We start from the raw sequence: 14,410 nt of genomic DNA, 5'->3' as shown, positions 1-14,410 counted from the left end.
AAATAAATCAAGAAAAAGTGCAGAGTCTAGGATAAAGAGACATACTGGACTTAACAGACTGCAGTTTCACATCATGTCATTGCACAACCAAAGAGTAAACTCAGCCTTTGTGACTGTGAATTAAAACCAGACATTTGACTAAAATAAGCCACATTTACATCTGTATTATATTGAATCATGCCTTTTGTCTCTGATTCATAGACTACAGTAGATTCAGACTGTTTACTGTATTTTATCTCTTAAACCGAACAACGGTTGTGACAGTTATTAGTGCTAAACACAGGGAAAAAGCTTCTGCAGCTACACAGAGTGGAGTCACACCACTCTAATAGAGTTTCATTAGGTTGTAGAGTTTCATCACACTCGAGAGGAAAGATGTCAACCGTCAGAGAGGAAGCTAACCTTTATGAAACAACTCCTCAGCCAGAGCTGCTGTGATGCCGTTGATCTCCTGAAACAGACAAAGAGTTTGTTAAAAACTGTTTTCAAAATAAACACTTAACTGGACTTAGTTAAATAATGTCGCTGCTCAGCAGACAGCTGGATATCGTTTCAAGTCTTTACTGATGCTCGATGTCGCCTTTCTTTAAAAGTGTTTTTCAACACACTGTTTTATAGGAGTGGGATTCACCAGATGCCCCTTGACAAAAATACATGGGTCACAATACAATATATAAGTTTTGCAATATGCTTAGTATTGCAATAACATATTTCTTATTATATAGTGATTTATTCACATTAATTAACTGTAATTGAAGGACAAACTTTTGTCAAAATCTCTTCTTACTTGATAAGACTTTTTAAAATTATTCTATTTCATTCTTTTATTTAACCCATATTTAAGTTCTGATCAAGAGTTAAGAGTTAAGATCAATGTTCTCTTTTCAAGGGAGACATGGCCAAAACAGCAGCATAAAACAACAAAAAAAAAACCCAACAACAATAGTAACAAGTCTGTTCATCTCACTTCAGTTACTTTTATTGCTGCTACATGTATCTAGTGGACTAAGAAAGCAATTGGCGTTATTATTCTAGTAGACTACCAAAAGTTTTATTTGTATTTGCAACATTTACAATTTATATGAATTAATAATTCATATCTGTACTAGGCAGTTTTAACCATTTAATTTTTGTATTGCTTTTAGGGGCTGTGTTTGTTTAAGGGCTGTTTTTATAGACAGTGAGAATGTTTCTAATGTTTAATTTAGATGTTTATCTTCATATTTTGTACCTCTGATCTGAGAAATCCTCTTTCATTCTGCTCTGCATGTAAACGTTTGGCAAAAAGACAATGAAATTGATACTTGGCATCCATGTATTGATACAATTATGCCACACAAAATATTGAGATATAATGCTGTATCATTTTTCCCTCACCCCTTCTGTTTTGTCAATGTGGCTTGATCCAAGATAAACAAATAATCCTCTATCTGTGTTTGAAAAACAATGATGAAAGTGATCTGAGAGTTAACAGGCTAATTTTAGCAAAATAACATATTAGCCACGAATAGTTAAACTACATCTGAAGTACAAAGACTTGCCTGCAGAAAGCTGAACCTCACCTAACGCAGTGGAAATCATGTTTTATAGTTTTATCACTTTTTTATCATTATGCAACATTACTGAAGCTGAATAATAAACAAAAACAAAACTGGCTTCTAACTTGTCTGTGACATTCACGTGTTGATCATCTCCCAACACATGAGAGGTTTTCTATCGGCTGTTTACTCAGCAGAGTCCTGAGGCCTCAAACAACACTGCTCTGTTGTTGTACTGACATCATCACATGATCACAGTCGCTGCCATCACAAAGACTTAAACTACTGCTAACACCACCCTGCAGCAGAGCGTCTCAAACTGGGAAATAATCACCATTTACACGCGTGTCATTGTTCTGTCATTACATTTTATCCTGTGACACACCAAAACAACTTTTTGACAGTCAGCACCTTCTGACATGATAGCAGCGTTGAGAACCAGAACACGAGTTGAGACACAACGAGGCAAGTGGATGAAAATCCTTCTTGATCTAGTTTGGTGTAGTAAAGGTTGAGTCACAGCATTCAACAAACAAAGCCAGTTATTTACCAGACAAGACGTTAAACTTCACACAAATGTTGAGTTAATCTGCGAATTAATGTTTCAATTACAAAACATAATTGTCTCATCAATAAAATGTCTGAAAACAGTGAAAAACAATCACACTTTTCCAGAGTTGACAAAGTCAAGTTGCTCCTTTTCTCAGACCAACAGTCCAAAAGCCAAAATATTTAGTTCACAAATATATAAAACAGAGACAAGCACCAAATTCTCACACTGGAGAAGCAGAAACCAGTTAATGGTTGGCACTGTTGCTTCATAAAGTCCTCCAGCTTTATAGAAAAACAATTATAAATCGCTGGAGATTCGACAGCAATTTTTTATTGTAAATAAATACAGACTGTCGTTTTAATTGTTTGGAGAAGGTCTTCTCTCTGTGTCAACATGACAGTGCCACCCATGCAAAAAAAAACTAAGGGTGGTTATCACTTGTCGATGTGCAAATAAATTGCTCTTATGGCAGTTACAGTGTGTGGGCCTTTTTCATGTTGTTTACTGCTCTCCATCTCATCCAGCACCTGCCTTAAACAGTTTCTGGATGTGCATGACTACTATGTTTTTCATGCACCCATGCATAAAGCCAACTCTACAAAAAAACAAACACTTTAGGATGAACCGGAATGCTGACAGTGAGCAGGACCTTGCTCCCAACCATAAGTGTGTCAGGTGTACTCACATAGAGGTGAAAGTGCAGGAAGCAGGCGAGCGGAGTGGGCGTGGCCTGTGGAAACTGTTGCAGCAGCGTCTGCAAGTAAAGCTCCAGCTCTTTCTGCCGCCGCTCCACCAGACTCTTTGAGTTCTTCCCCAAAATCTTCTTTGGAGGAAGCAGTCGTCGGTCCACCTTCTTCTCTGCTGTCAGCTGAAGGGAAATACACAAAGAAAAAACATTAAGTTATTACGCAAAAATGCCAAACATTCTCTTAGTGCAGGTTCTCAAAAGTGAGGATATGCTGCATTTCTCCAATTCGTATCACTGTAAACTGAGTATGTTTGAAATTTGGAATGTTGGTCAGACATAGGAAAACATTTCAAAACTTCACCTTCACTCTAAGATATTGTACATTATACATTTTTGAACATTTTATGAATTTAAATAGTGATATGTTTTTTACAGTCTGAGATTCCTGCTTTCTGTTGTATTGCAGCTTTGACTTTAGAGTCTCCTCAAGTTTTTACAAGGTCAATTTTAATGTCTTAGCACATAACATTTTATTCAAACTTTCATAAGTCAGATTGCTAATCAATCACAGTCAATGTTTGGTCGGCATTATTTAATCAAAGTTGTGCAATAATGCACTCCGGATGTGGTGCATCTTAGAAATAATGCATTATGGTTATTTGTGAGTGGGGAAGCACAATATATCTGTGTGCGGCACATTATCCTCCAATAATTGAGAAATGTGAATTATTAATCATTGTTCCGATAATGGAGCTTCAGGGAATACTTCCATGTGATAACGTCAAACCTTTTCTAACAACAGCTGTGGGGTGTGGTTCCTTTGTGATTTTCCATGAACACCTTAAGAACAGTTTAAAAAGATATTATAGTAATAAAAATAGTAATAATAATAATAACATTAATATTAATAATATGTATACAATTACTGGTGAGTAAATTAATTTTCATCAGTTGCACTGATGCTTTTTATTAAATGCAACATAAAGGGGAATGTCAGTAGTTCTTATGGTAATTTCAAATTGTTTGGATTGACAGTGCCAAAACACATTGAAAATGCAGCCTTTATTGTCCTCTTCACATTTTGTAATTGCAAGACAGAAAATTAAAGTTATTGGCCCCATATGTCCATATTGTGCATCTCCAATAATCTTTCATTTAATATGGTTTGTTATAGAACAAACATTGATTGCAATAAGTTTAGTGTAAGAAATACTGATTACTGCATCACAGCAACAAACTTCATTCAAAAACATTTGTTCTGCTGTTAGTTTACCCGCCCTGGACAGACTAAAACATATATGTTAAGTGAAAGCAATCATGCCCATCATACTAAACAGATCACTGCTTTCTCGTACCTTCTCGTGGAGGTCGTGGAAGTCGCTGTAGCGGTGCTTCACAGACCATCTGTGCTCTCCATCCGACACCTCGATGATGTAGACCTGAAACACATCAGCATTGTGACAATCAGTGATTCAAACCTGCTTAAAAAATAAACTGGAAAATAGAAGAGCTCTGATGAACAATCCTGAGTTTTTACATCGGCGGCTGACTGTATAACACATCAGTACAGATCGTTAAATCAAAAAGACACAAAATTTGTTCCCGGGCAGAGAAATAGACAGTTAAAGTGAACTGTCATTGTCAGCAGAGAAACGGCTGTAACATTTTCTGACAGCTAAATTAGCTCGGCAGTTAGCACTTAGCTTGTCCGTACTGTCGTCTTTTATAGCCCAGCCTCGGACGGTAAAGACATAACGACTTTTCGGACAACAAGTATAATAACTGACCAGCTTATGCATTCACTAAAACAGTAATTTCTCCAACTTAATCTTACTGTCACTTTGAAAAACCTGAAGCTAAGGGAAGCTACAAGCTAAGCTAACTAGCGCTAGGCTAAAGGAACCCAGACGTCACTTACAGTGTAGTTTTCCACCAACTCCGACCCGACAACACACACTTTCCTCTCAGAAACCTCCTCTGGAAACGAGTCAGACTCCATCTTTAGATAAAGAGAAAGCAAATATTACTGTAATGTTTTTTTAAAAACCCGCCTCTAAATTAAAACGGCTGCAGAGGACTCCCTGTTCTTCTCTTCGGTTAGCCGTTAGCCGCCTCCCGCCGCCATGTTTGTTGTGGTGCCGGACGGAGCAGCTGACCGCTTTCAAAACGCTAAAACTTTATTAGTCTGCCTTTGTGTGACAGTTTGTTGTTTTTTCTTCATGTTTTTATTTCAGGAAAATCTGTTTAATGCAACAACGTTTATAAAACACACGAACATTGTATTAGCAGTCAGATTAGATAATTACACTACTCAAACAATAAAGGTTGACTTAAACTATTTAAAGAGTAAAACGACCGAAATGTGTCCTCTTTGTCCGATAATAGAAACATGACTCGTCGTTTAAATATTTATCGCAAGCGTTATGATTGTGTTTATTAATAGCAGCTCAGTAACAGTGGTGACAGTGGTAGCCTTAGGCACAGCATGAGGTAACAGACTTGACACGTCCATGTATGAGGAGTGGTGCTGTGACTTGGCTTCAAAATATTTCTGAGACAAAGACCAGCCCAAGAAGACAACAAATCCAGCCCAGTGAGAAGGGACAAGACACGACATGTCTCTTTGAAACAAAGCGCCTTTTAAAAGAAAAAAATCAAGATTTAAAGAACATGTATTACTGATTTCAGAATCCGCTGAAGACAGACAGGTGTGTACAGTTGTGGAGGAAGTTCTCAAATTTTTTACGAAAGTAAAAACAGCAACATCACAATGTGAACGTATTTTAAAGATCCTGCATTCAAAATCTCACTGGAGTGACAGTACAAAAGTATTAGCACCAGAAAAAAAGTTTTATAGATAGCAAAAGTCAAAGTAGGCCTATTCATTATGCAGAATGGCTCATTTTAGAAAAAAAAACACTAAATTATATTTTATGCATGCATTAATGCATGAATATAAAAACATCAGGTTGTGAAGATGAAACTTAGTTATTTTCCACCATAGGTATTTGTATAATTTACTATTCAGATTGGAAGATTATAGGATACTTTCGACTTTCACAAATGTCACAGTAGATTCAGAATTGCAAGTCATACAATCCTATTTATTTCAGAGTGAATACTTTCTACAGAAATGTGTTTGAAATAGCAAAACCAAGTTTTTATTTATGTTTATGGAACTATATAACTCATCATATGACACTGAGATGCTGGCATCAAAAACAACAAGTCAGTGAATATATATCAAATAAGTCAGCAATAGCAATACCCTGAGATTTATATTTTATAAATGTGTTTTAATTTTGTTTAACCCTGGCTGTGTTTAACTTCCATCATGAGTATTGACAGACAATGATTAGTGCAGATGGTGAGTTCACCTCCCCTCTGTGAGGCAGGTAAACTCACCGTCTGCACTTATCACTGTCTCTGTTGCACATCTGCTCTCAATTCTGCCCATTACTATGTTTGCACATCCATCTTCACTTTTCGCACACTTATTTGCACTTTTTCATTGCTTTTTAATCTTTTTTGTTTGTTTGTTTGTTCTCTGTAGATACTGTACATACCTTTACATACCTATACATATTATTATTATTGTTATTCTATTCTATTTTATTCTATGTTAAGTGCCTTCCTTTGTATTTCAGTTTGCATTATTTTGCCTTTTTAACGAATATTTTTATTCAGTTGCTACTGTAAGATTCAAAACTCCACTTTACAAACATTAGTTGGATTATGAGGATGCATAGCGACGACTTCTTATATGGAAATAGTCTAAATAGTCAGCACATAGTTTGCTGTATGTCATCAATAATGTTAACAATAGGTTATTGTCGCCTGATGTGATCATCTCCATGTCTTTGTTCTGAAGATGTTGATTCAGTTAATCAGTCAACAAATCAAACTTTGTTTTTTATCACCTTTCATACTATGAGTCAAAGTGCACCATGAGTGATAAGATAGAACGAGGCCATAAAAACAACATCAATATACAAAAACAATTTAACAATTCAATTCCATTTCACATGAGGCAACAAGAGGGGTGAATATGAAATTAAATAATTTAATAGCTGTATTAATAAATAATACAATTGTATTTATATAGCACCTTTCATACGTGGAATGAAGCTCAAAGTGCTTCACAGGGAGATAAAAAGAGATACATGAAGGGAATTAAAAAACACCAATTAAGTTTACAGATTATAAGAATCAGAGGGTAAGATAAAACATACATTAAAAAAACAAAAAAACAAATCAACACCTTACAACTGAAAATCCAGCTAAGAGTGTTGGTGGATTAAAAACACAGACCCCCTCTCCTCCTGCTACAAACTCTTCTGTGTAATATATATCACAGCCACTTGGGGTCACCAGTGCAGCTGCAAATACTCTATATCGACACGTTATATCATATTATAGTCTGTGCTTTGTTGAATTGAATTGACCTACATACTGCATCTTTGAACAGAACGGTTTGTAATAGTATAGACGGTCATGCTTATAGCTGCAGGAAGCAGTTTAATGGTCGTCCTGAAGTGGAATTGCTTCATGTGATTTAGGCGACACATGTTTTATGAGACATTTAACATTGCTTAGGGAGGTTTATTCATTTAGTAAAATGTCGTCTCTGATCACTTCTTCTGGTAAGATGATTATAGACAAAACTAACAGTCTATAGTGGAGCTGCTCTGAGAGCTAAATGCTAACGTGAGCATGCAACATGTGCATAAAGACTGTTGGCATGCTGATGTTTAGCAGGTGTAATGTTAACTGCGTTCATCGCATTAGTGTATTTGCACGCTATCAACTGCAATCATAATAGGACAGCACTCCAAATTCAATTCAAATTAAAACTGAAGTGCGGTCCTATTTTGATTGTTTTTGATATTCATTCTTGAGGATTCAACACCCTTTTCTATAATTTATATTGAGAGTGAGTGTGTTACATTTGATTTTTGTTAAACACAAAGTACAGCTGAGCAGGGCTGCAGCACGAAATTCTGGGCCCTACGCTGAAGCAGTCTCTGCAGCCCCCTGGTCGTCCCCTCTTGATCCATGTCTCTCTCATGCACCTTTTGACATTTTTTTTACAATCAGTTTGCTTTCTTTTCCTTTATTTTATCTTTATATATTTATATATTTTATCTGTCTCCGATTTACATTTTTTGGGGAAAGACTTGACAGTGTACGATGGTGCTCTGGCAGCATAAAAAGCATCACTCAGCTCTAGCAGTGTTTGGAAGCCACATTTACACATCCTGTTCATCAGAGCGGAGGTAGTAACAGCTGCTAAATGAGGTCTGTGCAAACGTAAAGTTGGAAAGACTTTATGCATGCAACCTTCTGATTAGCAAAGGGGCTAATTCAAAGATGAAGAACTGCGGCTGTACATGTCCACAAACTGGGAAAACAATGAGATTCAGGAGCTTGCTACCCTCTGAGCAGAGGAAGAGATCAGCTACCATATAACAGAGAAGGTAAATGACGTCCTTACAGTAGAGGTTGATAGGAATGTCATTAATTTTGCAGGAATTTGCTCATTAACCAAAGTACCAAGTAAAAGTTTGGCCTGATGATGGTGCTAGATGAACAGTCAAAGGATCATGAGGGCGGACGTGAATGTCTGAAGCAAATTAATGGCAATCCATCCAATGGTTTTTGAGATTTTTCACTCCACTCATACATGAGAACCTCATGGTGACACTAGATAAAAAAATTAGGGATGCTTTTCGAAAAAGGTTTCCATGAGGGATTCCTGCTATAAAAGGATTTCTTGGTTAACCCTTTGAACCCTGAGCAAGTTGGTGTGATTTCTTTCAAAAACATGGTAAAGGCAACCAGCATTAAAAGGTTGGTGATAAATGTTCTAGAAATAAACAGATTTGAAAAATTATTTCAAAAAAGTTAGGAGAAAATTATATTTATAAATATCATAATCACATATTCAAAATATGTTACACAATTATAATAATTTTAAAACCCCCTTTTCCCAGATAATTTACTTTATTTTGTATTTTTTTTCACAAATTTTCAGTTAATTTTCTTATACTTTTTCATTTTCATTTATTCTTTTGTTCCTCATTGCCTTCTTCCTGCATTTTAGAAAGATTTTTTTTTTCAGGTTTCAAAGGGTTAAGTTCGGGGGAAAATAAATCATGGTCAGGGAATAAACACAGTTTGTAGGACGCATTGTCTGGAGACAATCAATAGAAGAGTATAGATTTAATCTTACTGCACCCAATATTTGTTTAGATATTTTAATCTGGACCAAAGTAGTAGACAGACTGACTGATGTTGCCATTCCTTTGAGCCTAAAAACTGGAGTTGTGTTTTGGGAAGGGTTTTTTTTTTGGCACATCTTGTTTGGAGACAGAGGACATCTTCATTGCAATGTGAACTGCAACAATATTTCAGTGTCTTATAATAAATAATTCCACGTGGGTTACGTACATGTATGTGCACAATAATTGACTCCTGCTCCTGATATTACAGTAACCACCACTGTCCTCCTGCCCCAGTGCTGCTGGTTGTTGTTGCTGTACAGTGTTTCTGTTGTCGAGGGGCGGGCAGTAACAGCAGCGGCTGTGGGTCAGATTTCAGCTGCTAAAACTAAAGCGGAGTGAACCATTCTGCTGCAGGGAGGATTAAATGCATATTACAACCACAGCTAACACCGAAGTACATGCAGACTAACAAATATGTTGCAATATCTAATATATGTTTGCAGAAGTAATGTTGTGTAGAAATCTGTTATATTATCATGCTATTAATCAGGAGTGGACAAACATGCTAAGCCTGCACCCCTCCTTCTGTGAAAGCTGCAAATGGTTCCTCCCATCTCTTTATCCAGGCTCTGAGGGGAAGGAAGAGTCACAGTCAGTGCTGGTCAGAGCTGGGTGCATGCCACCAACTGGTCTGAAACTGAGAAAAAAAAAACTGCTTTAAATCAATTAGACGACGCTTAAAACCCCTCCAGCAGCTCACTCGAGTTCACAAATCAGAGCTGCAAGAAGCCGATTTGACTCTCAGAGAGGTACTGAAGACAGATTAGAGAGACAGGAGGGCGTGACAGGGAGCCAGCCGAGCAGGCAAGCTGCTGCTACAAGGGGAGGAAGAGCAGGCTATGCATCAGCCAAAGCCAGAGGTCAAGAAAAAAAGCGAAAGAATAGTGAAAAGGTAGACTCTGACAGAGGAGGGTCATTTGTGATCTGAGCCAGAAAAACTGACACCAGCCTCTCTTTGTTGTTGTTGTGTGGGCCACCGAGCAGGGATGTGAAGGAGGGCAGCAGGGAGGAAGGGAGGCGACTGCAAGAAAGACAAGAAAATGCTCTCAGAGATGATGTGCAGGAGGAGCTGCCAGCAGCAGCAGCAGCAGCAGGATGGGAAAGGGGCTCCGCAGAGGGACCCTTCCAGCCGCAGGAAGCACGGCTGGTCCAAGAGCTGCAGGGGGCGCCTGCAGGGGCGGAGGACAGGAGGGGGAGGGTGGCCGAGAGGGCGCAATCACCACCACCAGCACCCTCAGCGTCATCACCATCATCCCCGACATTTCCAGAGGCCGGTGATGTCTCTTCGGCCCGTTAACGTCAAAGGAAACAGAGCGAGGGGGATGCGGGCCCCCAAAAACACTAACCAGTTTCTGATGCACGAGAAGTACCAGATGCTGCATATGCGCTCCGACTCAGTGGGGAGCGACAGCGGCAGCAGCTCCGACAGTGACGTGGAGCTCACGGACATGGACTCGTACCTGGGCGTCCTGGAGAACGCAAGAGGAGCCCTTTTGGACAGTCCCAACCCACACGGCTCAACAACGCCACCAGCGCAGATCGTGGTACTGCACGACGACAGTCTGCGCCTGCACGAGGACAGTCTGCGCCTGCACCCGGACAATCTGCGTCTGCAGGAGGACAGCATGCAGTATTTCCCCTCTGAAGACGACCTGATTCAGAGCCAGAATTTCATGCAGAGGGACTTTGTTGAGTTCTGTGACATCCTGACACCCTGAGGGGAAACTTTCAGGGAGCCATTTTGTCCTCAGCAGTGTGAGACTCAAACCTCAGACTGAACGAGGTCAGGTTTGTTCTGCTTCATGACATCCTACAGTTTTTCTGTTTGTTTGTTTTAAATCTCCATCTTATCAAGTCATTTAGCCTTAAAATGTTAAGAATTTACTCTCAGGGTGAGATGATTTCACCAGTTTCCTGCAGAAAACAACTTTTTAAAAACATTTTTTAAATCAAGCGTAATTGTCATAATCCTAATGCAGTTATCTGCCTTAGTTAATCTTTTTTTTAAGATGCTGAAAGAAGTGAAATGATCCCACCCTGTTGATATTTCTTTTGGTTTAAGAAAACAACTTGAACTGAATGCAAGATTAAATGACATTATTAAGATGGATGTTTTTTTACCCTTCATGTTTGAATCATATTTGGTTCATGTACAAAGCTGTGTCCAGGTGCTGTAAAGTGTTGCCTTTCTGTTGTTGTTGTTGCACACAAAGGGAGAAGGGCTGAGTGGTGGGAGTGAGCCCAAACAGCCAATCAGCATCGAGCTGGCTGGATTAGGCTGCAGATGATTGGCTGGTGGAGCCTGTCATTAACAAAAAAAGCCCTTTACTGTAAAGAATAAAAAGACAAAAGAAACAAACAATAAATAAATAACTGATGTAATATGGGGTGGTTGATTGTCTTTGTGGATACAAATGAGGTAAAATGAATTTTATGTTTTAGAAATATTTAGTAAAAGTTACCAGGGTCAGTGTGTCATCAGGGTAGCTCAGAGTGAGTAATGCATAGTTGAGAAATGACAAAAAAAACCAACCTCAGTGTTGCTCATATTGATTGAAACAGCAGATGATATGACAATATGTGTGAGGAGCAGCAGGAACAGAGATGAGCAGTAAAAAAAAAAAACATTTAAGAAAGCTAACATTAATTATACACATGCAGACTTAAGCAATTAAACACTTTTTTGGTTACATAATGGGTAAATTATTAGATAATGTTGAAACAATGCACACATAAAACAAATAAAGTAGACAAAGACACAAATGAAACTGAAGCATATCACAAGATAAAAAAAAAAAAATTAAAAAGTTAATGAAACTTATTTCCACTGTGGTCCTGGCCACCCAAAATTATCATTTTCGTAAATACTGCTGACAGTTACATTTAAGTTTAATGATTTTACCCATCAAACAAATAACACATGACATTCATTCATTCACAAATTTCTACTCCCTCCATATCCTTTAATAAAAAGTTTTACTGTCTTACATTAAAAGCCTCATACAGCATTTTCTTGTTACTATCATTAAGAAATGTTTTATCGTCCTATTCAGGAATTTCAGACTACCACTAAAGCGGGACATAGGGAGAAACATTTTGTTCCCGCATAGGGAGCAGATGAAGTGGGTTACATAAAGTGAGGTGGGCGGGTCACACCCACTTGGATGTGCAGGGAGGGCAGCCTATAAGCCTCTTTGTGTTAATGTGTCATAAACTAATAATGGTAACAGGTCAAAGTGTGATGAACAGGCAGGTTATAGATGTTTCTGACTCTGATTTATAGGATCTATTATTATGCTTTCTAAATCAGAGAGCAATGAATACAGAATTATAAAAAAAAAGTGTTTAAATTGTTAAGACTGGCAAGTATGGGGGACTGAACTTTATTTATCAGAGTAGAGCGTGGCTGGGGTGTGACTTATTTTATTTATGTATTTATTTTTATATCATGACCCTCTCCTGAGCTACAAATAGTTTCTGCCCATGATAAATTTTGTGATTTTTGAGAGTTTAAAAAAAAACATGGGTTTAAAATCAATTTATGAGTTTTAGGGTTCTGAGGGTATTTAATATGAATATAAAGTAAAATCAACCAAAATAAAATGGCCCACCCCCAACCCCAAAACGTTACTCCCTCCTCAGTGCTTAACACTTTAAAATTCCTTTAAAATAATGTGAAAAAATTAGTCGCAAAAGCATAATTTTGTGAGGAATCAATCCTGTTCATAATTATAGTAATTAAGGTTATAACTCCTAAAAATATTTTTATTAATATTAAATAATTGATTACTAGTAATCAACTTTAAAAAATGTGTGTTCATAATTATGGTAACATTACATAACACCTTAAAATTCCTTTTAAATAATCTGAAAAACTTAATTTTTATGATTAATTAACTAAAAAATGTGAGTTCATAATCATGACCATGAGTTTTTAAGTTGATAACCCATACAACTTAATTTGTTCCAACTAACTTTTCCACATTACCTAAAAGACATTTGAAAGTGCTATGTAGTCAATTACCATATTTATGAGCACACGTTTTAAGTTAATTACTAAAGTAATTACAAAGTAAAATAAAGTTGTTCCAACAATTTTTTTCATATTACTTAAAATGAATTTCAAGGTGTTAAAAAAGAGAAATGTTGTAGCTAATGCTTTCATTTTCCTTTTTAGTCTAATTATTTTACCACACAAAAAGTTAGTGGGATAGACTTGGATAGACTACGTAATGCAGATAAACCTTTATTTTTATGGATGTTTTATTTTCTTTTTTGAACTAGCATGAGACGATAAATATTGTTTTGATTAATTCATTTATAAGATGAACTAATTAAGGGTTTAATACATTAAAATATGTGATTCAAACTAAGCTGAGCCTCATCAAATCCACAGGAGGATGAGATGGCAGTTACTGCTATGCTACGCTAGGCTGGTTAGCCTCTAGCAGCACTACTTTAGCTATTTTTTTCTCTAGCTTGACTGAATTTAGCTACTGCCTCGTTTAATAATGCGAGATAACAGACTGAAATAACAAGATGTCCACATATGACGATATTTTTTAAATTACACACAGTTCAGGGGGGGATTGTATATTTATCTTTAGCTAGCTAGCTTTGTCAGTCTCCCCAGTTAGCTTTAACTCTAACTCTTAGTAGTGCTGCAGGGCTGACATTTTTCTGTAGGCTGACATGTTTCACCCTGGCTCCATTGTCCAAAAGTCTATTAGATTTTTTTTCCATTGGATTTTGGATCATTGCAGAAAATAAGCTCTGTGGTAAACAAATGTTTATGATGCATTGATACGTATTTTGTTCAGTAAAATAATCACAAATTAACACGACTTTTAGTATTGTTAAAGCATAAATGCAAAGTAAAAAGCCATTATTAGGTTATAAACGAACTACACTATAGTTGCATTACTTCAAGGTCCACACCACAACTGTCTATTTTAAGACACATAAAAGATTCGAAGTTCACAGTTTTATATGTATTTACTAAAGTAAATACCCCACTGTATCTTGAGCTTGTGTAAGCCACAGACCTTTTTTCAGACTTATAACCAAAAACCCATCCAAAAAAAATATTGACTTTAAAACGAGGGAACCAGGAGTGTGAAAATGCTCATTTCCGGGTTTTTAGTACTCATTCCTGGGGCATTTTACTGTTTAACAAAATAATTTTTATACTGTAAAACAAATGTCAAAAGTCTTATCAACCTTCAGCAAACATTACGGTGTTTGGCTTTGTGGGGCAGAGCTACATTTTATTGTACTGCTATATTTGGACAATTGAACAGGTTTTAGCTCATTCCCCAAACCAGCTTTACACTGTTTTAAGATGATT

General features: G+C 37.1%; 2 protein-coding genes across 2 annotated transcripts in view; one reads left to right on the top strand and one right to left on the bottom strand.

Annotated features, from left to right (window-relative positions):
- The window catches only part of nisch (nischarin), a 31,050-nt gene extending 26,139 nt beyond the window's left edge, over positions 1–4,911 (bottom strand). The window contains 4 exon segments of the mRNA XM_042509783.1: positions 403–451; positions 2,777–2,959; positions 4,135–4,218; positions 4,698–4,911. Of these exon segments, the coding sequence (XP_042365717.1) occupies positions 403–451; positions 2,777–2,959; positions 4,135–4,218; positions 4,698–4,778 (397 nt within the window). The 5' untranslated portion in view covers positions 4,779–4,911.
- A 4,754-nt stretch (positions 4,912–9,665) lies between these two features.
- Positions 9,666–12,071, top strand: wu:fb55g09. The gene has a single exon (XM_042495821.1). It carries the CDS (start codon positions 10,104–10,106, stop codon positions 10,779–10,781), a length of 678 nt encoding a protein of 225 aa, XP_042351755.1. The 5' UTR covers positions 9,666–10,103; the 3' UTR covers positions 10,782–12,071.
- The last annotated feature ends 2,339 nt before the right edge of the window (positions 12,072–14,410 follow it).

This window comes from Plectropomus leopardus, chromosome 2, assembly GCF_008729295.1.
Source record: "Plectropomus leopardus isolate mb chromosome 2, YSFRI_Pleo_2.0, whole genome shotgun sequence".
Taxonomy (NCBI): Eukaryota; Metazoa; Chordata; class Actinopteri; order Perciformes; family Serranidae; genus Plectropomus; species Plectropomus leopardus.
The sequence above is the reverse complement of the archived record's forward strand: the minus strand, read 5'-3'. Positions and strand labels throughout refer to the sequence as shown.

Excerpts from the sequence above, each read along its gene's own strand:
- wu:fb55g09 (XM_042495821.1), top strand. The coding sequence starts at position 10,104 with ATGCTCTCAGAGATGATGTGCAGGAGGAGCTGCCAGCAGCAGCAGCAG.